This window comes from Triticum dicoccoides, chromosome 5B (genome assembly GCF_002162155.2).
Source record: "Triticum dicoccoides isolate Atlit2015 ecotype Zavitan chromosome 5B, WEW_v2.0, whole genome shotgun sequence".
Classification (NCBI taxonomy): domain Eukaryota; kingdom Viridiplantae; phylum Streptophyta; class Magnoliopsida; order Poales; family Poaceae; genus Triticum; species Triticum dicoccoides.
Window position 1 is genome coordinate 382030380 of NC_041389.1, and position 24695 is coordinate 382055074.

A 24695-nucleotide genomic window follows, 5' to 3' on the forward strand; every position below is an offset into this window, starting at 1 on the left:
GCATTGTTAGGGGAACTAAAGATAATGTCATCAACATATAGTTGGCACACAAACAACTCCCCTTTGACCTTCTTAGTAAAAAGAGTAGGATCGATTTGCCCAACTTCAAATCCAAGATCTTGTAACAACTCGGTAAGGTGGTCATACCATGCACGTGGGGCTTGTTTAAGGCCATAGAGTGCCTTGTCGAGTTGATACACATGATCCGGGAAGTAAGGATCCTCGAACCCGGGGGGTTGCTTGACATAAACCAACTCATTAATAGGACCATTAAGAAAAGCACTTTTCACATCCATTTGTTGTAACTTAAAGTTGTGATGGGAAGCATAAGCAATCGACAAACGAATGGATTCAAGGCGAGCAACGGGAGCAAAGGTTTCACCGTAGTCGATACCCTCGACTTGGGAGTAGCCTTGTGCTACCAATCTTGCCTTGTTGCGAATGATGTTCCCATGAGCATCTTGCTTGTTCTTGAAAATCCACTTGGTTCCAATGACGTTATGATTCCCCGAAGGCCTTGGCACCAACCTCCACACCTTGTTGTACTCAAAGTTGTTGAGTTCTTCATGCATGGCATTGAGCCAATCCGAGTCTTCGAGCGCCTCATAGACCTTTTGGGGTTTAACACAAGAGAGAAATGCATGATGTTCACAATAGTTTGCTAATTGTCTACGAGTGCTTACCCCCTTTCTTAGGCTTCCAACCACATTCTCCATGAGATGGCCTTTGGTGGTGAGTTTGGAAGCAATCTTTGCGGCACGACGCTCTAATTCCTCCTCGGATGTGGAAGGAGGAGGGTTAACTTGATTATCTTGAGCACCGTCTTGAGCTTGTTCTTGATCTTCAGCTTGCTCATGATCTTGAACTTGCTTGAGGGGGAGAACTTGACCTTGGGCATCATTTGGAGGTTCACCACCATCTTGAGATTGATCTTTCCCTTGGTCTTGTTCACGAGGTTGAGGGCCTACACTTTGTTCTTCGGAAGCGTGTGGGTCTTGAGTAGGTGAAGGCTCCACTTGAGTGGAGCATTGTCCTTCTCCTTCGGCCACAAGGGGTTCCTCAATGGGTAGAATATGACCAATACCCATTCTTCTTATGGCTTGGGGAGGAATTTCATCACCTACATCACAAGTACCACTTTGCTCCACTTGGGAGCTGTTATTTTCGTCAAACTCCATGTTACATGTCTCCTCAATGAGTCCGGTGGACTTGTTGAGAACACGGTAAGCATGAGAGTTTGTAGCATAACCAACAAATATGCCCTCATAAGCTCTAGCCTCAAATTTAGACAAACGAACACTTTTCTTGAGAATGAAACACTTACACCCGAACACCCAGAAGTACTTGAGATTGGGCTTGTTTCCGGTGAGTATCTCATAAGGAGTCTTGTTCAAGCCTTTGCGGAGATAGAGCCGATTGGATGCATGACATGCGGTGTTGATGGCTTCGGCCCAAAAGTTGTATGGAGACTTGAACTCCGCCATCATGGTCCTTGTCGCATCCATCAACGTCTGGTTCTTCCTCTCTGCAACACCATTTTAATGAGGGGTATATGGTGCAAAATATTTATGCTTGATCCCCTCATCACTAAGAAACTCATCCAAGGTGTAGTTCCTGAACTCGGTGCCGTTGTCACTTCTTATTGTCAAGATCTTTGCATTATGTTGACGTTGAGCTTCATTTGCAAAGTCGATGATGGTTTGTTGAGTCTCACTCTTCCTCTTGAAGAAGTATACCCAAGTTTATCTTGAATAATCATCCACAATCACCAAGCAATACTTTCTACCCCCAAGACTATCAAAGGATGGAGGCCCAAAGAGGTCCATGTGAAGGAGCTCTAAGGGTCTCTTCGAGTAGATGATAGTCGTGGGAGGGTGAGCCGTCTCATGAAGCTTTCCTTCGATACAAGCACTGCAAGCACGATCTTTGGCAAAACTAACATTTGTTAGTCCACGGACATGGTCCCCCTTGAGAAGACTTTGCAAAGATCTCATATTGACGTGGGCTAAACGGTGATGCCAAAGCCATCCCACGTCAACTTTAGCCATTAGGCATGTCGCGGTCTTAGTGGGTCGCTCCGAAAAGTTTATCACATAGAGACCATTCTCGACATGCCCAACAAAGGCTACTTTAAGAGTCTTGCTCCACAAGAGGGCCACGGTATCAATGTCAAAGAAAGTGGCAAAGCCCATGAGTGCAAGTTGACGAAGGAAAGTAGATTGTAAGCAAGGGACTCAACAAGCATGACTTTCTCGATCGTTAGATCATGAGAAATGACAACCTTGCCAAGACCCAATACCTTAGAATGTGAGGCATCACCCCACTCGACATTGGTGGGCATAGATGGTATCTTTTGCACGTCCACCACCAAGTCCTTGCTCCCGGTCATATGATTTGTTGCTCCACTATCAAGCAACCATGAACCCCCACCGGAAGCAAACACCTACAAGAGATCAATGCTTGTTTTTAGGTACCCATTTAGTAATGGGTCCTTTGATGTTAGTAACAAGGGTCTTAGGAACCCAAATAGACCATTCAATGTACTCATAAGAAGAACCAACAAATTTAGCATAAACATGCCCATCCCTAGCACGGCACAACACATAAGAGGGGTTAAAGTCGCCGGCTTTGTTGGGAGAGATGGCTTTGCCCTTTCTGGCATCACCACTCTTCACATTGTTCTTCTTCTCCTTAGGAGCACCCTCTCCCTCCTTCACAAAAGTTTGCTTAAGCGGGGGAGGTCGTTTGGTCTTGTTATTCTTCTTCTCGTTCTTCTTCTTGTTCTTGGACTTGGGTGAGAACCCAACTCCCTCCTTGCCCACAACTTCCTTTTGATTGCTCAAAAGGTCATTTAGGTTCTTCTCACCTTGTATGCATGATACAAGACCTTTCTCGACTTGTTCCTTCAACTTGGCATTCTCCTCCACAAGATGCACATGCTCACAACACGGGTTAGAAGCATTTGCATTATCAATTAAGACCATGTGAGGAAATGTGGCATTTTCCTTGGTTAGCTTAACTTGGAGTTGAGCATGAGACTCCTTGAGGTTTGCATGAGCACCTTTCAAGACCTTATGGGCCTTGTCAAGTACATCAAACTCCTCCTTGAGTCTAGCATGATCAACCCCAAGTTTAGCCTTCTCGGAAGTTAGCACACGAGACACAACAAGAGCATGATCAAGATCTTTCTTTAATTTGGCATGGTCATCGTTGTGTGACTCCTCAAGAGCCAAATGATGCCCACGCTCTTCCTCAAGAGCATTAGAGAGATCCGATATCTCATCGGCATAGTCACGACTATGACCTTCCATCTTAGAGATGGTTTCTTCGTGAGCCTCGATCATGTCATTGGCTTCACCAAGTTGTTCCAAGAGAGCAACGAAGTGCTTCTTGGATTTGCCCTTGAGCTTACTCATGAAGGAATCAAATTCATTTACCTCCTCATTAGACCCCTTACCATCATCAAAGCCAACCGTCAAAGAAGGATTAGGAATAATGGTGGTTTTGATGTTGGGGGTTACCTTGTTGGTGGCTTTAGCCATGAGGCACTTGGCGGTGATGTTCTTGTTGTGTGAATCGAAGAGAGACACCCGGGGAGTTGTGGCAATGGAAACGGATGCCATGGCCATTGCTTCACTATCTTCATCATCATCGTTATCCTCACGGTATTCTTCTTGAACCACCAACCCGCGAGTAGGAGTCTTCTTGGTGAGTTGTTCTTGTTGGGGAAGGACTTGGCTTTGTCTTTTCGGATGAACTTGCCACCATTGTCTTCCCGCTTCTCGTAAGGAAAATCCGCAACGAAGTGACTCACGTTGCCATAGTTGAAACAAGTTCTAACTCGTTGCTTGCCCTTGAGGCCACTTGAGTTGTTCTTGTTGAACTTGGGTCTTGCATTCTTCTTTCTCCAAAATTGTCTTGAGGCAAGAGCCATGTGCTCATGATAATCATATTTCGTGTCTTCGGGGTTGCTCTCCTCATATTCCTCTTCTTCCTCTTCCTCCACACTAACCTTGGCCTTCAAGGCAAGGTTGGGCTTCTTTGCCCTTTGAGAACGGAGCACCGCATTGTCAGCGGTCTTGTCCAAGATGCTCGTTGCAACGAACTCATCCAACACTTCACTTGAGGTCATGGAGTGGAAGTCCGGTCTTTGATGAATGACGGAGGACATGGCCTTGTTGTAGGGCATCATGGCCTTGAGGAACTTGCGCTTGATCCAATTTTCATCCATGTCCTTGCTCCCATGATCTCGGAGTGAGACCGCGAGTTTGGTCACTCTTCAAAAGAGCTCACGAGGTTCTTCGTCTTCTTTCATTGCAAACTCATCGGCTTCATCTTGCACCACTTCATAGTTGGAGCGTTGAATGCTAGCACTTCCTCGATAGAGAGACACAACACATTGCCATGCGTCTTTAGCCACGGCATGAGGTTGAAGATGAGGGAGATCTTCGGGAAGGATTGCATCTTGGATGATGAAGAGAGCACTCTCATTGAATTGATTATCCACGGCTTCTCGAGGGGTGAAGTTGCTTGGGTCATGTGGATAGAAACCTTCTTCAATGATTGTCCAAAGATTAGTATTCACATGTTTTAAATGACGCTTGAAACGATAAACCCAAGAATCAAAATCCTCATTTTTCACAATCTTAGGAGGAGGACCGGCATGATTTAAATGAGTAGAGGGAATCGGTCCACCATAAGTAGGAGGTTCCACATGGGCATAGATGCCCGTGCCATTTCTACCACTAGTAGAAGGACCCTTTTCACTATTAGCTTCCCCCTTGTCGGAGTTAGCATCCGTCACCTTGTTAGTGGGATCGCCCACTTTCATCGGCGAGGTGGATAGTTTAAGTCCTTCTATGAATTTAGTAAACATGCTTTCAACCTCGGTCGTCATGGAGGTTTTCAATGTGTGTAAAGCCACATTGAATTCCTCACGGGAGACCGAGGTTCCCCCATCGGTCGTAGACGAGATAGGATTCACACCGGAGTGCTCCTTCGCACCGTCGTTGGTGTCAACCATACTCTTCGGACGGCAAAGTCCTTAATAAAGAGACGAGGCTCTGATACCAATTGAAAGGATCGATATGGTTGACTAGAGGGGGGTGAATAGGTAACTAACATTTTTTAAGCTTCTCTTAATTAATTTAAACCTTGCAACAAAATAGGTTGTCTAGATATGCAACTATGTGAACAACCTATATGATGCAATGACAACTAGCACACAAGCAAGCAATGGATACAACACAAGTGAGCTTGCAAAAGTAAGAGGGCCGAAATAACCAAGAGTGGAGCCGGTGGAGACGAGGATGTGTTACCAAAGTTCCTTCCTTTTAAAGGGAAGTACGTCTCCGTTAGAGCGGTGTGGAGGCAAAATGCTCCCCAAGAAGCCACTAGGTCCACCGTAATCTCCTCACGCCCTCACACAATGCGAGATGCCATGATTCCACTATTGGTGCCCTTGAAGGCGGCGACCAAACCTTTACAAACAAGGTTGGAGAAATCTCCACAACAATTGGAGGCTCCCAACAACACCACGAAGCTTCACCACAATGGAGTATGGCTTCGAGGTGACCTCAACCGTCTAGGGTACTCAAACACCCAAGAGTAACAAGATCCGCTAGGGATAAGTGGGGGGAATCAAATCTCTCTTGGTGGAAGTGTAGATCGAGGCCTTCTCAACTAATCCCGAGAAAATCAACAAGTTTGATTGGCTAGGGAGAGAGATCGGGAGAAAATGGAGCTTGGAGCAACAATGGAGCTTAGAGGTGGAAGAGGTAGTCAACTAGAGGTAGGAGACGCCCCTTTTATAGTCATGGAATAGATCCAACTGTTATCCACATGTTCAGCCTGCGACATGTGGTACTACCGCTCCAGGAGCGCGGTACTACCGCAAGGCCACGCGGTACTACCGTGATGGACCACGGTACTTCCGCGGCAGCAGCAGAGGCTGGGACTTGCCTGACTGAGAGCAGTACTTCCGCTCGCGCGGTACTACCGCTCCCCCTTGCGGTACTACCGCAAGGCAGGAAAGTCCAAGCCTACGAAGAGCGCGGATGAATAAAATTATATTCGTGCCTACTTCCGCTGAAAACGAAACAGTGCAAAAATCTGACGCGGTACTACGGCTAAGACGCGGTACTACAGTAAACTAGCTGAGTCAGGCCGCGCGCGGTACTACTGCGCACGAGGCGTGGTACTACCGTTGAGGCGCGGATGTAAAAAATTACATCCGCTCCTACTACCGCGACGCAGCGGTACTAGGTATGAGGGCCACGGTACTACGACTCCAGGGGAGCAGTACTACCGTGGCCTTCCGCGGTACTACCGTGCTAGACGTGCGGTACTACCGTGTGGGCGCGGATGTAAAAAAATTACCTCCGCCCCTACTACCGTACCGGAGCAGAACTAGGCCTGGGAGCCACGGTACTAAGGCTCCAGAGGAGCGGTACTACCGTGAACCCCAGTGGTACTACCGCAGGTGCTTGCGGTACTACCGCCTCATAGAGCAGTACTAGCGCAAGTACAGTAGTAGCCGTCGGAGTAAGCACAAAGAGGATAACGGAGAAAAGCTCCAAAGTGCAAGGGAAAGGTGGAGGCAAGGAAGGAAACGTGTACGTGATGATTCCACCCGAACCTTTCCGACGCGGACCCCCTCTTAATAGTACGGCTCTCCTACGACTCAAATCCACCAAAGAGAAACGTAGAACAACGCCGTCTTCAATAGTCTTCGAGGGGCACCGAATCATCTCGTGCCTAGTGATGAAGCGTCTGAGAAACTCAAGGCACACGATTAGTCCACAAAAGCATTGTCATCAATCACCAAAACACCTAAGGGATAAATATGCCCTTACAACTATTTTCGGACACATAAGGGCTTGAGACAAGGTGATTTGATGTCTTCTCTCTTGTTCAATATAGTGGCGGATATGTTGACCGTTCTTATAGGACGGGCCAAGGAGAATGACCAAGTTGGTGGCTCATTCCACATCTCGTGGATGGGGGAGTATTCATCTTACAATATGCCGACGACACTATTCTTTTCATGGAGCATGACCTCGCCAAGGCTCGAAATATGAAACCGGTGTTGTGTCTCTTTGAACAGTTATCCGGACTAAAAATAAATTTTCACAAGAGCGAATTGTTTTGCTTTGAGAGGGCAAAGAGGAACAAGAAGCGTATAGACAACTGCTCGGATGTGAATTGTGATCTCTGCCCTATAGTTATCTGGGCATCCTGATTCATCATCGTAAACTTACTAACAAAGAGTGGAAGTGCATCGAGGATCGATTTGAAAAGAAACTAAGCTACTGGAAGGGAAAGCTAATGTCTTATGCAGGTTGTTTGGTACTCATTAATTTTGTATTAACGAGTATGCCGATGTTCCTATTATATTTCTCCGAAGTACCTAAAGGGGTACGGAAGAGACTTGATTTTTATCGATCTCGATTTTTTTGGCAGTCAGATGATATTAAGACAAAATATCGCCTGGCAAAATGGGATATCATTTGTCGACCTAAAGAACAAGGGGGCCTCGGTGTTGAAAACCTAGAGATTAAAATAAATACCTAATGAGTAAATGGCTATTTAGGTTATCAGTAGAGACTGATGGTATGTTGACACAAATATTACGAAACAAATACTTACAATCAAAAACTCCAGCCCAAGTTACCGCAAGACCTAACGACTCGCCGTTCTGGAAGGGACTTATGAGAACGAAAGATTTATTCTTTCGTAGGGCCAAATTCTTGATTGGCAATAGGATGACAACAAGATTTTGGGAGGATACGTGGTTAGGGGAGACGCCTCTAGTCATACAGTACCCCACTTTATATAATATTATACAACGTAAGGAGGATTACATAGTTACAGCACTACAAGGGGTGCCCTTAAATATATAGTTTATGAGATCCTTAGTTGGGGAACGCTGGAACTCCTGGTTACATTTGGTGCGGAGGTTGATGGGGATTCAACTATCCGACCAATCTGATTCCTTCCACTGGAAATTAACCAGAAACGGTGTCTTCACGATCAAATCTATGTATACAGATCTAATTAATTCTGGCCCAATCCCAAGATCGTTACATATTTGGAAAATTAAGGTTCCCTTGTGTATCAAGATTTTTATGTGGTTTGTCCACAAGCAAGTGTTACTCACCAAAGACAATTTAATAAAACGACGTTAGGTAGGAAGTGCACGATATTGTTTCTATGATCATGACGAAACAATACAACACCTATTCATAGATTGCCCTCTTGTGAAATTACTTTGGCGAACGGTTCATATAGCCTTTAACATTATTCCTCCAGTTAGCATTGAAGCGTTATTTGGAACGTGGCTAGCTGGAGTAGATCTTATTTCGGCGTCTCGTATTCGGATTGGAATACGTGCGCTTATTTGGGCTATATGGAATTGCAGGAATGATTTAATTTTTAACAGACAACATACTTTAAATTTCTTGCAGGTCATTTTCAGAGCTACGGCATGGATCCGTACGTGGTCCTTACTCCTACGGACTCCAGGGAGCCTCTGGTTACTGGGTGTAACCAGTGAGAGATGGTAGCACGGGCTATATTCAACCGGTTTGGGTGGCGGTCTCATAATAGGATAGGCGTCTAGTGTTCTAGTCCTATTTACCCTGCCGGTTGTGGCAATGAGTTTCCCTTTTTACTTCTGTTTTTTTGCTCCGTTTGCGAGCTGTAATGAATCTAAGACATTGTTTACTTCATACTTCCTAATAATATGACTGCATGTATCATTCAGATGTAGAGATCGGGGGTGAGTCTCCTTTTCAAAAAAAAAGAACTATTTAGTATTGTTAATTACCTTGCTACCAAATAAAGTTTGACGAGCCTAAGCAAATCAGTCAACATCCTTAGTGTGGACCATGATATCATCCTTGTGGATGTATATGTGATATACCGATGATATGAAAGGACATGCTCTCCCACCATCTCATAAGTGGGTTTATCAAAGTCTGTTCTACTTAATGGACGTCCATAACATCGGTTAGATATTACCATATCAACCGATATGTATGCTACCCCGTGACACGTGGTAAGCAATCCAAGTAATTAAAAAAAACAATATACTGTATATGCTAATTTATGTGTATGCCCTTTCATACATTTTCTGATGAGACCTATTTATAACAATGCTCATACGCGTACAAAATAGGTTTTGCAAGCAACTCACATATAAGTAAATATTGCCTCGTTTGGAAAAACTTGTTCATTAAATGGATGTACCTAACACCGTTTGAGATAAGTTTTTACGGACGGAGGTATTGGCCGCTCATTCTTTTCCGTCGGGCTCTGCCACCGGCCGGCACGCTCGTAATGGTATGGATATTTTTTTTTGAATGTTGGCAGGAGAACTGCCAAATTTATTGATCAGAAGAAGGTATGGGTATGGTATGGGTGCTTTCCTCCTCTGAGGATTCCTGTAATGGTATGGGTATGGTCGTATCGTATCAACCACTGGCGAAGACTCCAAACTGCTCAACACAGGGGCGACAAGCCGACAAGTCAACCCGGCAGCGTACGAGCTCAAGCATCAAAGGCTAGCAGAGGAAGGCCGGCCTCCACCTTCCAGGTGCTCCAGCTCCCCCACTGACCCGCCACTATGCCGATGGACACCCCGCCGCCGCGCGGGGCGGCGCTGTCCGACGACGACCGCCTCCTCGTCGCCCACTGCGCCGCGCTTTCCTTCCCCTCCGCCTCCCGCTCCCCGACCTCCGCTGCCTCCGCCTCCTTCCAGGTGCACCACGCGTCCCACCCCTACCCCTGCGCCGCCTTCGTCTTCCAGCCCACCTGGTCCGCCGCCGGCTGGATGCCCTCCTCCCCCGACGCCGGCGGCCGCGCGCCGTTTGGGGACGCTGAGGTCGACCCCGCGCTCTTCCCGTCGCTGCGCAGCGTCGGGAGCGGCGTCCCCGCGCGCGCCAGCGCCGCCTTCGTCGCCGCCTTCAGGGGCCTGCTCGACGGCTCGCCGCTCCAAACCGAGGTGAGGGCCTTCTGCCATTCATAAACACGGCTTCTCGGCACAGCGTTTTATTTTTTTTAATTTTTATTTATTTTTAAATAAACCGCTGTGCCGAGAAGCCGTGTTTGCCGCACAGAAGTAAAATGCAACCTCCGAGACCTTTTATGCTTTGCTATTTCCTTCCGCGGTAGGAAATAGGAGCGTATTGTTTCAGGAAACCTTCTTCCTCTCGTGTCTAGAACAACAGCTTCATTCCGGCTGTGAAAGAAATATTTCAATTTTCAAATGCTCCCTTTGTACCAAGAAAACCTTGTTGCTCCGAATTCTCTACAGGCTACAATTATAGTAAGGACTTGTTGTGAATTGTTGCTTCAGAAATTGTGTCACACCGAGCAATGGGATGCAGTCCTGTGGATTGGAGTGTTTGGAGATCAGTGTAGTGGTTGTGTCTAGAAAGGGACTACCTCTTTTTCTTCTCCCATATTGTTATAATACTTTTGAAGATTTATTTCTTTGGCCGGTTTTGATTTTCATAGTGCTTCTACGGTTCAGTTAGTTTGATTTGAGCTTATGAAACAGAATGAGGGAGATGATGAGATCCATGGCCACTATAGTTTCAGACTGATAGTAGTAGCTAAAAGGCTACGAGGAGTTTGGCTTGGTGCGGACTAATGCCCGGTGAAAATATGCTTTATTAATTTGATGACAGGAAAATGAACTCGCCTCCGTGAGCTCAGCAATTGTACCAAGTTCCTCTCCACTTACTTTTTCCTCTTGCGGTGGTTATAGACCTTTCATAGTCTTACATCGTGTTATGTTATCTTCGTATCAACAGAGTGATAGTCTTGTCATGGTGAATTTCAGTGTAACTGCATTATCACCTGAAGGAAAAGTGGTGTTTTTTTTATCGCTTTGTATTACAGGTATCTAAAGCGGTGGCAGAGGAGAAACGCGTCGTATTCACAGGCCATTCATCTGGAGGTTCAATAGCCACCCTTGCTGCCATATGGTTTCTTGAGAACTGCACGAGACGGGGAAGTGTCAATCAAGCACAGCCATTTTGCGTGACCTTTGGGGCACCTCTTGTTGGCGATAATGTTTTCAACCATGCTGTTAGAAGGGAGGGCTGGTCGCAGTGTATTTTGCATTTCATCATGCCACTGGACATCATCCCACGAATACCGCTGGCCCCCCTTGAATCCTCTAGAGAACAAATTCAATCTGTTCTGGATTGGTTGTCTCCTCACAGTCCAAACTTCTCACCTGTTGGGAATTCGCTTGTTATTCCTGAGTTTTACGAAACTTTGTTGAGAAGCACCCTATCTATTGCCAGCTACGAGGCCTGTTCTTTCATGGGATGCACTAGCTCAATCCTAGGGACGCTGACTTCCTTTATTGAGCTATCCCCTTACAGACCCTGTGGGACTTATCTTTTCTTGACAAGCACCGAACAACTGATTATTCTCACAAACTCAGATGCTGTATTACAGTTGCTATTTTACTGCCTTCAATTGGATCCCCAACAACAATTGCTTGATGCTGCCGCCAGAAGTTTAAGTGCTCACTGGGAATATGAATCGATTAAGCAAAATGTGATGCAAGAGATAGTTTGTGTGGATTACCTAAGAGCAATTTCATCATCCCTTCCTGGTAGACAGATGAATGGGACAGCAATTGGTGGCCTTGAACTGGTAAGCAATGGCTCCTCTTCTTCCATAAACAACTGTGGATTGCCACTGTAAATATCTGTTATTTTGGTGCACTGTATGTGTGAAGGCAGTCTTAGTCTGGAAACTCTCGGTGTTGCCTTTTAGCATCTAATCATTTATTTAGGGTGTAGCCAAATGCAACAGATATGTTTGTACCTTAGGATAAATGGCAATGTACACATCAAATTTGTATCAGTAACTGTTTCCGATAACACAATTCTCCAGTTACTAGTTCCATTTCCATCTCCATAAAAAGTGTTTTCCCTAAGTTTAAACCACTAGTAAATTTAATAACCAGTCCAATCACATAATATTACAGTTGTCACTTTCATATTACAGAGTAAGGAAGCTATGCTGAGCCTTGCTGCTGCTGCACAATGGGAGAAGCAAAGAGAGATAAACCAAGCAAAGATAGATGCAAACTGCAGTAAAATTCAGGAAGCCCTCAAGTCCTTGAATGAGTACAAAAGAACATGCGAGCTGCATGAAGTGAGCTACTATGATTCCTTCAAGCTTCAGCGGGAAGTGCATGACTTCAATTCAAATGTACGGAGGCTGGAACTAGCCGGCCTTTGGGACGAGATAATTGAGATGTTGCGAAGGCGTGAGCTTCCAGACGCGTTCGAAGGGCGAGAAGAGTGGGTGAATCTGGGAACCTCGTACCGTCGGCTGGTTGAGCCCCTGGACATTGCAAACTACTACAGGCATTCCAAGAACGAGGACACCGGCTCCTACCTCTCCAAGGGCAGGCCGAGACGTTACAAGTATACTCAGAAATGGCGCGAGCAGTTGCACCGCATCCCCTTGGGTTCCAGCCTCGAGTCGTGCTTCTGGGCAATGTCCGAGGAGCTGCAGGCTGAGATGATCAACGGCAAATCATTCGAGGATTTGAAAGACAGGGTGGGTAAACTGGAGAGTGATGCACTTGGATGGTTCACCTCGGGAAATCTTGGCAGGGACGTGTTTCTGAGCAGCTCATCCTTTGTGATATGGTGGAAGACACTCCCGGAGCAGCACAGGTCCGCGTCGTGCATCGCGAGACTTGTGCCTTCGTAAGAGAATTTCTCCGTGGCATGATGGGGTAACCATTTCCGATCTAACCGGAACTGCTGCCACCGGATATTGTAAGCCTGAACTATCATGTAAAGTCATTTGTGTGTAGTATTCTCCGGGATGAAAACAGACTATTTAAAATGCTAAACAGTCGTTGTCCAATAAATTGACAGGCCCATGTTTTATCTCGCCTTACCAAGGTGTCCCTCTGGTAGGGGCATCTACAACCACAATGGGCAAATTTTGCCCCAGAAACGTCCAAGATAGTGAACGGGCGTGTCCGTTTTGACACCACATATTTTCTGCCAAACAACCGTGCTCCTCAAATTGTCCTCCCCAGTTAAGGCATTTTGACAAGCACGTTGTATCCGACCTCGCCAGAGCACACAACGACAAACATTGGCGGTGGCCGGAGCTCCAGCGCGCCAGCAGCGGCAGTGCTGGCGGCGAGCTCCGTGGGCGCGAGTGCGAGAGCCTCTATTGTTGTAAAGATGTGATTCACTCGGATGCGCTTTCATTTCAGTTGGTTTGTAAAACCGACCGAAGCTGGCATTGCACTTTAGTCGGGTAGGCACTCAGACTGGGACGTGGAGTATGTGATCCCAGGCTCCAGTGATCTCGGACAAACAGTAAAATCCGGAAAAATACAAACTTTGATGTTCTTTCTACATGCGTGTAAAATTTCATGACGAAATTACATTTGTGGAGGTGTGGGAAAAAAACCAAAATTGATGTTCCTAAAAAGTGTTTCTGGAAGCACTTTGGAACATCAATTTTGTTTTTTTCACCCACGCCTCCACAAATGTAATTTTGTCATGAAATTTTGCATGCATGTAGAAAAACACCAAAGTTTGTTGTCAAAAAAATTCAGATTTTTTTGAAATTTTTTACTATTATTTTGGATTTTACTGTTCATCCGGAATCACAGGAGCTTGGGATCACATCAGCACTTTCGCTCAGACTGAGGCTTTTCAGTAGGTGCAGGTTCACTCGGATAGGCATGACGATTGAGGATGTTCAATCGGGAGCAATTTGACTTAGGCCCAGTTCTTTTGCAAGAATGTGGGGATTCTCCCAGAATCCGACCCCTAGCTAGCTTCTTCCAGAATCTTTGAGCCCCATTTGTTTTATAATCCACTTTGAGCCCCATTTGTTTTACAATCCTGGATTATAATCCTGAATTATAAAACAAATGGGGCTCAAAGATTCTGGAAGAAGCTGGGTAGGGGTCGGATTCTTGGAGAATCCCTAGATTCTGGCAAAAGAACTGGCCTTAGATGTAGCTAGTACGTTTGCTCCCGTCAAATCCTTGTCCCGCACTCATTTTGGGCAGGTGGGAATAGGTAGAAGCAGTTGGGAGCAGTTGAGAGTAAGTATAGGATATTCTTCGTAGCTTTGTCTATGAATAGAAGAAAAAGGTGAGACAGCCTCACAACCAAAATCACTCTCGCGCGTGTGTGTGATGGCCATCCATTCTATCCCCCCCCTCCTCGCTCGGTCACACCGGAGACAGAGGCCGGCCACGCCGGAGCTCTGGTTGGAAGGCAAGCAACCGGAGCAGAGGTGGCAGATAGGTGACAAATGGTATCAGAGTCTCGGGTTATGCCTAAGCATACGCTGAAGGACGGTACCGCCTGCTGAGGCTCCAAGACGGGCGATGAGATCTCGGCTAAGGACACACACGCGACCGATGTGCTCATGATGCAGGACAGGCCAAGAGGTGACCTGGCGCGCATCACGCTCTGCACGACGTGTGCATGTCTAGCACCTCATTTTTCCTCCTCACGTGGACCAGCTACCCCAGCTAGTCGCTCCTGATGAAGGGCATCATGGAGGCTCGCCACATGTGGAAAGTTGTGGAGAACCACGACGTGGAGTTCATGAAAGATTGTCTCGCGATGGAGGCAATCCCACACTCCATTCCACCGGAGATGCTACCCATCCTCGCTATCAAGAGAAGTACAAAAAGGCATGGGACACCAAGACCCTGCACGCGTACAACGTGTGGGAGTGAAAAGTGCAGACCCTCTGTCTCCTGTACAAGGAGATGAAGTTCAAGCACGGTGAGCAAGTTGACGACTTTGCCATGCGCTTGCAAGGTCTCATCAACGAGCTATCGACGCCCCGCAGATCTAATCGATGACAAGCGGGTGCTCGTGAAGCTTCTTCGGGTCGTCCCCAAGAAGTACAAGCAGCTGTCCTGGTCCATGGAAAGCCTGGTGGATCTCTCCACCATGTCTAACGAGGAACTGGTCGGCCGACTCAAAGTCGTTGAGGAGCGCAGTGACAACACTGATGAGAGTACTAGCGGCCGACTGCTTCTCACGAAGGAGTAGTGGAACAAACGCTTGAAGCAGCGCGGACGCGGTGCTTCTTCCGACAGTGAGGAGAGCTCCTCCACGGGAAACCTGGGTCATAGCAGGGGGCATGAGCACGCCTCCAATGACGGTCGAGGAAGCAACAACGCAGGTGCAAGCACATGCAATCCCTTGGTGGTTTTGGTAGTTCATGTCAATACACATATCCATGAACTAATGATTTCCTTGAGTATATTTCACAAAAATTCAGTTTAGGCACAACATGGGAAGTGAAGATGGAACTCTCAAATGCTAAGGACAAGTGTTGGAGCAAGCCTCAAGACTCACCATTTTTGTTTAAGTGATCAAATATCACATTGAGTCCATACGTATGCCAATACTATCAAAAGGGGATGAGGTTGAGATGATGAGTTCATTGCTTAAGTGCTTAAAGATCAAACTCCAAAAGTTCGATACTACCCCCTCCGTCCCAAAACAAGTTGTACTAAGGTTGAGACACTTATTTTGGATGGAGGGAGTACTTCACGAGTTCCCACTATATGAAACCCCAACCATGCAACTTGGACTCACCAAAACAATCCAATCAGAGTCACCGAGCCATCATGGTATAATTATTGTCCTAAACCCTAGCTTTTCAGTCTCACCGAGTTGACTAGTCGGACTCCCAATGAGCACTTGCCAACCTTCTGTTACCTACTAAAATTCGATCAGATTTTTGAATAGTTTCAGTCGGTGACACCGACGTGTGAAAAGTACTTAGGTCAGCACCACTTCGGTGACACCAAAGTGTGAAAAGTGCTTAGGTCAGCACCATTCGGAACCACCGATCAGTTTCATCCGGAGTGACCGGAGGATCCAAAGTTCAAACCTTTTATACAGACCATTCTGACCGACTGTTTTCATCCGGTCTCATCAATATGTGCAAAAAGGTGTGTAACGGTTAGATTTTAGGTCCTGTCTATATATACGCCACCCACTACATTGGTGTCTCTAGAAGCAAACACCATTGATATCCATTTTTCTGAGAGGGAGCTCCCTCTCCTTGTGCTGATTTCAAAGGGATTTCCACTCCAACCATTGATCCTTTGGTTCCTAGTCACCTCACTGATTTCCACCCAAACCTCTCTTACCCAAACCCCAAAACCTGTGACAGTGTGTTTGAATATTGAGGAGATTATCTTTTGAAGCAAAAGAGTAAGGAGTTCATCATCAACAACATCATCTATTATATTTTGGTGGTGCCTCCTAAGATTGGCTAGGTGTGCTTGGGCATCTCCAAATCTTGTGGAGAAACCAAGAAGTTTGTGGGGGCTTAGAGATCGCCTACTTCATGAAGATCTACCTCGAGCGAGGCCAGTCCTGCGTGGGCATAAGCCGTGGTGGGATAGGCATGGTTGCTTATTCGTGGACCCTTCGTGGGTGTGAGTCCTTCATGGGCTTGATTCCTCCATGGAATCCACAACCATAATCCTTGTGATTTTGGATCCGTGAGATTGAAGCTGATACCTCCTTTTAGTGATCTGATAAAGGAATAGAAAAGAATCCTACACCTATTTCCCACGAGGTGGCCCTAGGGTATCAAGCCCATGAGAGGAGGTTTCCCTTGAAGCGATGGTCTCTAGCAAGCTTTCATTAAAGGATCAATTCCAGCTTTTGACCGAATCAATCAAGCAAACGATAATTCAAACACTATATTAAAAATAGGTATGGGTTGTGGTCTTAATGCTTACAACCATGTTGTGTTGGGGCCAGATATGATCTTAATTTGTGCGCTGGAAGACACCCATCGAGATGTGCTTGTTACGAACCTAAGTGGGGGATGTGTCCAAATAATATCTTGACTGGCACGAGTCTTGTATTAAGAATCAATTGTGGCATGCCCTATCCGTCGCGTGGGGTTGCCTTGATAATTAAGATAATAAATATCAGACAAGAGCTTTGGACATTTAATGACTAGACCTCTTGAATCCCCAAGGATTTGGATCCGTGTTACCGTACTAAACCTTTCTGTCACTAGTGTTTAGAATAAAACTTCACGTTCTCCCTACACTTAGTCTCATCGTTGCTCAGTCTCCATGATGCTAGGTACCTGCTGCTACTTGTGAGCTGCGTTGGGATTTTCCCCGAAGAGGAAGGGTGAAGTAATATAGTAGCGCATAATATTTCCCTCAATGCGAACCAAGGTTATCGAACCAATAGAAGAACCACTCAAACGCCTAGTAAACAGTACCTGCACATGCAAGAGCAAATACATGCACCCAGTGCAAGCAAGAGGGTTGTCAATCCCCTTGTACTTGTTAATTGCAAGGATTAAATCTGGTAACACTACTGCAAGATGCTGCTAACGTGACACTACAATCAAAGACCCTTCAACGAAACTGTGTGTGATGCATTAATCGCAAACGGTGATGTAAAAAAACCATCAAAAAGATGCAAAACATTTGCGATAGTAGATACATCAAACACGGTTCAAATTTTAGTTGCGTGTGCGATGCGGGGCATACGGTTGATCCATACAAACTTTTTGCGATGAGACAAGACAACAGAAACGTGTAGCCACATCAAGGTGTGTGCGATATATGTCATACAGTTCACCCTGGTGAACTGTTTGTGATGAGGCGGAACAACAGAAACTGGCAGCCAGATGAAGGTGTGCGTGATATACAACATACAGTTCACTCGGATGGACTGTTTGTGATTAGGCAACACAAAATAAACGGTCAGCCAGATGAAGGTGTGTGAGATATACGACATACAGTTCACTCGGATGAACTATTTGCGTTGGGCCAAGAGAACAGAAATGGTTCAACTTAACAAGATGTGTGTGATACTCGGCAAACATGTCTGTAATCGGAAATGTGTGGGAAGACCGATAACAACACAGACAATTCATGTTAACAAGCCGTGTGTGTTCTGAGCAAACGATTACTGGTATACAATTGTGAGTGATTGATGAAATCATCACTGACGGCTTCCATTGTTTAATTCGTGTGATATGTAATTTGCTCTATCTACAGAACACCAACATATATACTTATCAGAATAGCATTGCATAACCAAATTAAGCATACAATTACATAAGTGACTACACACATAACATTTCCACACACCAAAGTAAGCAATTACATGCATAATAAACTACGAGAAATGAGCATCTAATCATCTACATCTTGTTGCAATGAAGCTTCCCATTGCTCTGCTTTCGACTGGATCCCTGGTCGAGAATAGTTAATAAAATCTAAGTCTATTGCACATTAAGGTCAAAATACTACTACCAATATACGAGTCTCATACGATGTCATTTCAACAATTGTACCACAAAAGCCCGAAATATTACAAGGTTCAAATTCTAGAGTTATATGGCTCAAATTCGAAGATTACAAGGTTCAAACTGATATTAGAAATGAAATTAAGCTCATTCAGCTGCAAACGCCCGTGCTGATCAGCTAAACATGGATATAAGAGAGGTTCGAACTAATAATACCACTAGTAAGGATGGTTTCGAAGCCTCATCATTTCTGCAAAGGGGTCAGCCACTGACAAGTCATGTATGGGGTTGACACAATGACTTCTGATTACTCTGCCATATGCAATTCCAAAATGAAATTCAGCTTTTTTGGAGCCTTTTCCATTCTGTAGTAGCTGCCAGCGCTGATCAACAAACTATTCATTTTTTGGATATAAATGCATGTCCAACCTCATTACCTTCAGCACCCTTGCTCTGACAACAAAGAACCTGGCAAATATAATCTCCGGTAAGGTCCCTCGGTAGGAGTTCAAAGCAATTTCTGAGGGTTGCAGATCTAGGCATTCGATGTGATTGTTATATTGTATCACATTATCCACCACCAGGCCTAATATTATCTGCAAAAGAACATAACATGTTAGTGCCTACATGCAGTTTTGAACACTACTACATGCCTATTTGGTTTGCAAGATTTGTAAAATGCACCAACGTGCCATCTTTGATCTGACATGATTAACATGGGCATTTGATTACAATCTAGAAAAATGTAGCCTTCTTCACAAGAGGTTGGAGCGGATGAAAAATTCCCTAAGAAAACTAGTACAGATGAATCCAAAGGAGAAATGCTTATGGATTGTAACCATATGGATCAAGAAACCAATATGGAGTGGGTGATGTATGTACTGAAATCCTCCAAAACTCCTTCAGAAATCATAGTACATTGTCATTGTAAACTTGAGAAAAGGTACCAATAGTTGAACTCCCTTATGGTTAACATTTAATAGGAAAGGAACATCACCTCGATATACAACTTCTCCAGGCACATAAATCATCTAAAAAAACTGACAACTTCATGCAGGTTGGGGCTGATAGATTCTAGTGCCTAGACCTTCACTGTGCGCAGAATCCCGGTCAAGTTTGTCAGAATCATTTTTTGTATGACAGACAAACATACATCTTCAAAATTAGAAATAATGTTGATATCAAGAAGGGGAGGTAGAAGCTGACTGTTGTACCTGAACGGGTGTGGATCCAATAACAAGTTTAGAGTATTTGACAGACGAGTAGCCCACCACTGTCAATTTTGGCGCAGAAATGACATTGATTCTTGTTGGACCTTGTTGGTTGATGTCTACTATGCAACCTTCTTATTCTAGACGTTGTTAGGCCTCCAAGTGCAGAGGTTTGTAGGACAGTAGCATTTTTCCCTCAAGTGGATGCCTAAGGTTTATCAATCCGTGGGAGGCGTAGGATGAAGATGGTCCCTCTCAAACAACCCTCAACCAATTAACAAAGAGTCTCTTGTGTCCCCAACACACCCAATACAATGGTAAATTGTATAGGTCCACTAGTTCGGCGAAGATATGGTGATACAAGTGTAATATGGATGGTAGATATAGGTTTTTGTAATATGAAATTATAAAGACAACAAGGTAACAAGTAGTAAAAGTGAGCGAAAATGGTATTGCAATGCTTCAAAACAAGGCCTAGGGTTGATACTTTCACTAGTGCAAGTTCTCTCAACAATGATAACATAATTAGATCATATAACAATCCCCCAACGTGCAAAAAAGAGTCACTCCAAAGTCACTAATAGCGGAGAACAAATGAAGAGATTATTGTAGGGTATGAAACCACCTCAAAGTTATTCTTTCCGATCAATCCGTTGGGCTATTCCGATAAGTGTCACAAACAGCCCTAGAGTTCGTAATAAAATAACACCTTAAGACACACATCAACCAAAACCCTAATGTCACCTAGATACTCCATTGTCACCTCAAGTATCTGCGGGTTTGATTATACGATATGCATCACACAATCTCAGATTCATCTATTCAAACCAACACAAAGAACTTCAAAGAGTGCCCCAAAGTTTCTACCGGAGAGTCAAGACGAAAACGTGTGCCAACCCCTATTCATAAGTTCACAAGGTCACAAAACCCGCAAGTTTATCACCAAAACATACATCAAGTAGATCACGTGAATATCCCATTGTCACCACTGATAAGCACATGCAAGACATACATAAACTATTCTCAAATCTTTAAAGACTCAATCTGATAAGATAACTTCAAAGGGAAAACTCAATACATTACAAGAAGGTAGAGGGGGAGAAACATCATAAGATCCAACTATAATAGCAAAGCTCACGGTACATCAAGATCGTGTCAAATCAAGAACATGAGAGAGAGAGAGAGAGAGAGAGATCAAACACATAGCTACTAGTACATACCCTCAGCCCCGAGGGTGAACTACTCCCTCCTCGTCACGGAGAGCGCTGGGATGATGAAGATGGCCACCGGGGATGGACCCCCCCCTTCGGCAGGGTGCCGGAACAGGGTTCAAATTGGTTTTTGGTGGCTACACAGGCTTGCGAAGGCGGAACTCCCGATCTTGGTTTCTTTTCAGGGGTTTCTATATTTATAGGAATTTTTGGCGTCGGTTTCACGTCAGGGGGGGGGGTCCACGAGTCAACGATCAGGGTGGAGCCCCACCCCGGGGGTAGCGCCCTCCACCCTTGTGGTTGGCTCAGGACTCTTCTGGCCCAACTCTTTTGCTTCGGGGGCTTCTTTTGGTCCATAAAAAATCACCGTAAATTTTCAGCTAGTTTGGACTCCGTTTGATATTCCTTTTCTGCAAAACTCAAAAACAGGGAAAAAATAAACTGGCACTGGGCTCTAGGTTAATAGGTTAGTCCCAAAAATCATATAAAATAGCATATAAATGCATATGAAACATCCAAGATGGTAATATAATAGCATGGAACAATAAAAAATTATAGACACGTTGGAGACGTATCATTGATCAACTACAAGTAATCTCTCAAGTGAAGGTGTGTCCTCAATGACCATATTGCGGTCCACCTTTTGTGATATCTTCTTGTAGCACCAGCAACACAAACAAATAGCCCAAAGAGTCATTGAGGTGATGTGTAAGCTACTCGACCAATTCATCACCTAAAGACGAAGGAACCCGAGTGCAGTACAGCCGCGGAGCAGGTGCCTCATGTCATCTTTTGGGATGCAGATGGCAATGAGCTCGAGGTGCTTCAGTCATGGTAGAAAAAGAGAGGGCACGTCATTAAGGGGGGGGTTGGCAGTTCATGAACTTGGCGAGGCGCAGTGTGGGCGCGAGGCGGAGCGCGGACGTTGGCAGCGAGCGCATATACCTATCATTAATACTAAGCTCCTCGAGCTGATCTATGGTGGGGGATCGGAACCACTCGTCAAGCTTGGCTCGGTCTTTGCCAATGGAATGGAACTTGCCCGTGATAAGGTCTCTGATTGGGCCATGGTGACTGCTGAGGATCTGGGAGAATGCATTCAAGCTTTTGCGATAGCCAAGGCAAAGCTCGTGGGTGTCAATGAGGTCGAGAGGGGTAGAGAGCCATAGGGGGCACCATCACCGGGAAAGGACGATTGTCCTTGCCCCATATTTGATTGGGAGGAGTGAAAGAATCGAGAAGAGGTGTCTAGAGGTGGGTGATTAGACCCTCAACAAATAAAGGTGGCAGTTTTTAAGTTTTTCAAGTTGAGGTTGGATATTAGCACAATTTCAAATATTCACAATACAATTCAGGCAAGCATGCAAAGAGTATATGAGCAGCGGAAAGTAAAGCATGCAACTTGCAAGAAAGTAAAGGGATGTGACTAGAGTGTGCAAACGCAATTGGAGACACGGAGATTTTTGGTGTGGTTCCGATAGGTGGTGCTATCGTACATCTACGTTGGTGGAGACTTCAACCCATGAAGGGTAACTATTGCGCGAGTCCATGGAGGGCTCCACCCACGAGGGGTCCACGAAGAAGCAACCTTGTCTATCCTACCATGGCCATCGCCCACGAAGGACTTGCCTCACTTGGGTAGATCTTCACGAAGTAGGCAATCTCCTTGTCCTTACAAACTCCTTGGTTCAACTCCACAATCTTGACGGAGGCTCCCAAGTGACACCTAACCAATCTAGGAGACACCACTCTCCAAAAGGTAATAGATGGTTTGTTGATGATGAAATCCTTGCTCTTGTGCTTCAAATGATAGCCTCCCCAACACTCAACTCTCTCTCACAGATTTGGCTATGGTGGAAAGATGATTTGAGTGGAAAGCAACTTGGGGAAGGCTAGAGATCAAGATTCTTGTGGTTGGAATGGAATGTCTTGGTCTCAACACATGAGTAGGTGGTTCTCTCTCAGAAAATGAGTAGTGGAAGTGTAGGCACATTCTGATGGCTCTCTTCTCGAATGAAGAATGGGTGGAGGGGTATATATAGCCTCCACACAAAATCTAGCCGTTACACACAAATTCCCAAACTTAGTGAGACCGAATGGTAAAACTCGATCAGACCGATTCAGGTCAAAATGTGAACGTTAGAGTTTTCGGTGGGACCGACAAGGTCAACTCGGTGGGACCGATGTGCAGGGGTTATGGTAAAACCTCAACTTGGTTTGACCAATTACACAAACTCGGTGGGACCGATTTTGGTAATAAGCAAACTAAGTATTGGTCAAGCAAACTCGGTGGGGCCGATTGCACAAATTCGGTGAGACCAAAATTGTTGCAATAGTTCACAGAGAATTTGCAAGCCCATCTCAGTGAGACCGAGATCCCATCGGTGAGACCGAACTGATTAGGGTTTGGCAGTGGCTATGTCAATGAACTCGGTGGCGCTGGATAGATCAAATCGACAGGGCCGAGTTTGACTTTTAGGTTTAGAACATATGTAGATGTGGGAAAGTGGTTGAGGGCTTTGGAGCATATCACTAAGCACTTTGAGCAAGCAATCCATTAAGCAACACCTCAACCCCTTTTAATAGTATTGGCTTTCCTATGGACTCAATGTGATCTTGGATCACTTAAATAAAAAAGTAGAGTCTTGATCTTTTGTCAATGTTTTTCCTTAGCATCTTGAAGGGGTTCCACATCCTCTTGTCCATGTCCATGCCACTCCAATGTTGAACTCATCTCAAATATACTAGGTAGAAGTAATAGTCCAACGAGAGATATGTTGACATTAATTACCAAAATCATCTAGGGAGCACTTGTGCTTTCAATCTCCCCCTTTTTGGTAATTGATGGCAACATACATCAAAGCTTTAGATAAAGATATAAGGAAATAGCAAGTAAAGCTTTGGAAAGATATGCAACATGCATTAGCTCCTCCTACATGTATGCAATCATGTGATGATAGATCATAAGAGTATGAGAATGCATAAACATGATAGAGCAAGCAATGAGTTACATGTGTCTTGGCTATATGCATCAGAGCAAATGATGTAGATGCTGGAAATTTACCTTCATGTTCATGAATTTCTCTTGCAAACAATATGTACCACAGCAAGAGGTATTCATGCACATGAGTGTGATGCATGTACTTACCTTGTGGTCTTGAACTAGATTTGGAAGAGATGAACCTAAGTAAACAAGGTTAGATAACACAAGAACATCTACTAGACAAAGCAAGAATAGGAGATCACAAGAATACTGTAACGTCCCGGACTCGATGCGCCAGTTGTCCGTCAATTATTCGCCGCCGTTGCCATCTCATTTTCTTGCGTGTTGCATATTGCCATGTCATCTTGTGCATTTCATTTTGCATACGTGTTCGTCTCATGCATCCGAGCATTTTCCCCGTTGTCCGTTTTGCGATCCGGCACTCCTATGTCCTCCGGCGTCCCCCGTTTGTCTCTCCTTGTGAGCGGGTGTTAAACGTTCTCGGAATGGACCGAGTCTTGCCAAGCGGCCTTGGTATAGCACCGGTAGACCGCCTGTCAAGTTTCATGCCATTTGGAGGTCGTTTGATACTCCAACGGTTAACCGCATAGCCCGAAACCCCTTCTTTGTGTTGCAGCCCAACACCCCTCCAAAGTGGCCCAAAACCCATCCTAACCCCCTCCATGCTCTCGGTCATTTGATCACGATAGTGTGGGCGAAAACCGCTCCTCATTTGGACTCTCCTAACTCCCAGAATCTATAAATATGTCCTCCCCGTCCAAATTCGCGGATGAATTCTCCTAACCCTAGATCCATCCCTTCTGCGCCGCAGGACATGTCCGCCCGGCGACTGGACGTGTCTGCCCCGCTCCCCCGTCCAATCGTGGCCTGCCACGTGGCTCGCCACCGCCCACACGCCACCGGCCCGCCTACGGCCCCCGCGGCCTGACTGCGCCCGCC

General features: G+C 45.4%; 1 protein-coding gene across 1 annotated transcript; it reads left to right on the forward strand.

Moving 5' to 3' along the window:
* The first annotated feature begins 9484 nt into the window (after positions 1-9484).
* On the forward strand, positions 9485-12936 carry LOC119309299 (protein EDS1L-like). Its single transcript, XM_037585321.1, has 3 exons — positions 9485-10003; positions 10906-11673; positions 12031-12936. Exons 1-3 carry the CDS (start codon positions 9626-9628, stop codon positions 12745-12747), a joined length of 1863 nt encoding a protein of 620 aa, XP_037441218.1. The 5' UTR covers positions 9485-9625; the 3' UTR covers positions 12748-12936.
* Positions 12937-24695: the final 11759 nt, after the last annotated feature.

What these genes read in the sequence shown, in the direction of transcription:
- LOC119309299 (XM_037585321.1), top strand. Translation starts at nt 9,626, where the DNA reads ATGCCGATGGACACCCCGCCGCCGCGCGGGGCGGCGCTGTCCGACGAC. An exon ending in GCTCGCCGCTCCAAACCGAG is followed by an intron (nt 10,004 to 10,905) that starts GTGAGGGCCTTC and finishes TTTGTATTACAG; the next exon opens with GTATCTAAAGCGGTGGCAGA. An exon ending in CAATTGGTGGCCTTGAACTG is followed by an intron (nt 11,674 to 12,030) that starts GTAAGCAATGGC and finishes TTCATATTACAG; the next exon opens with AGTAAGGAAGCTATGCTGAG.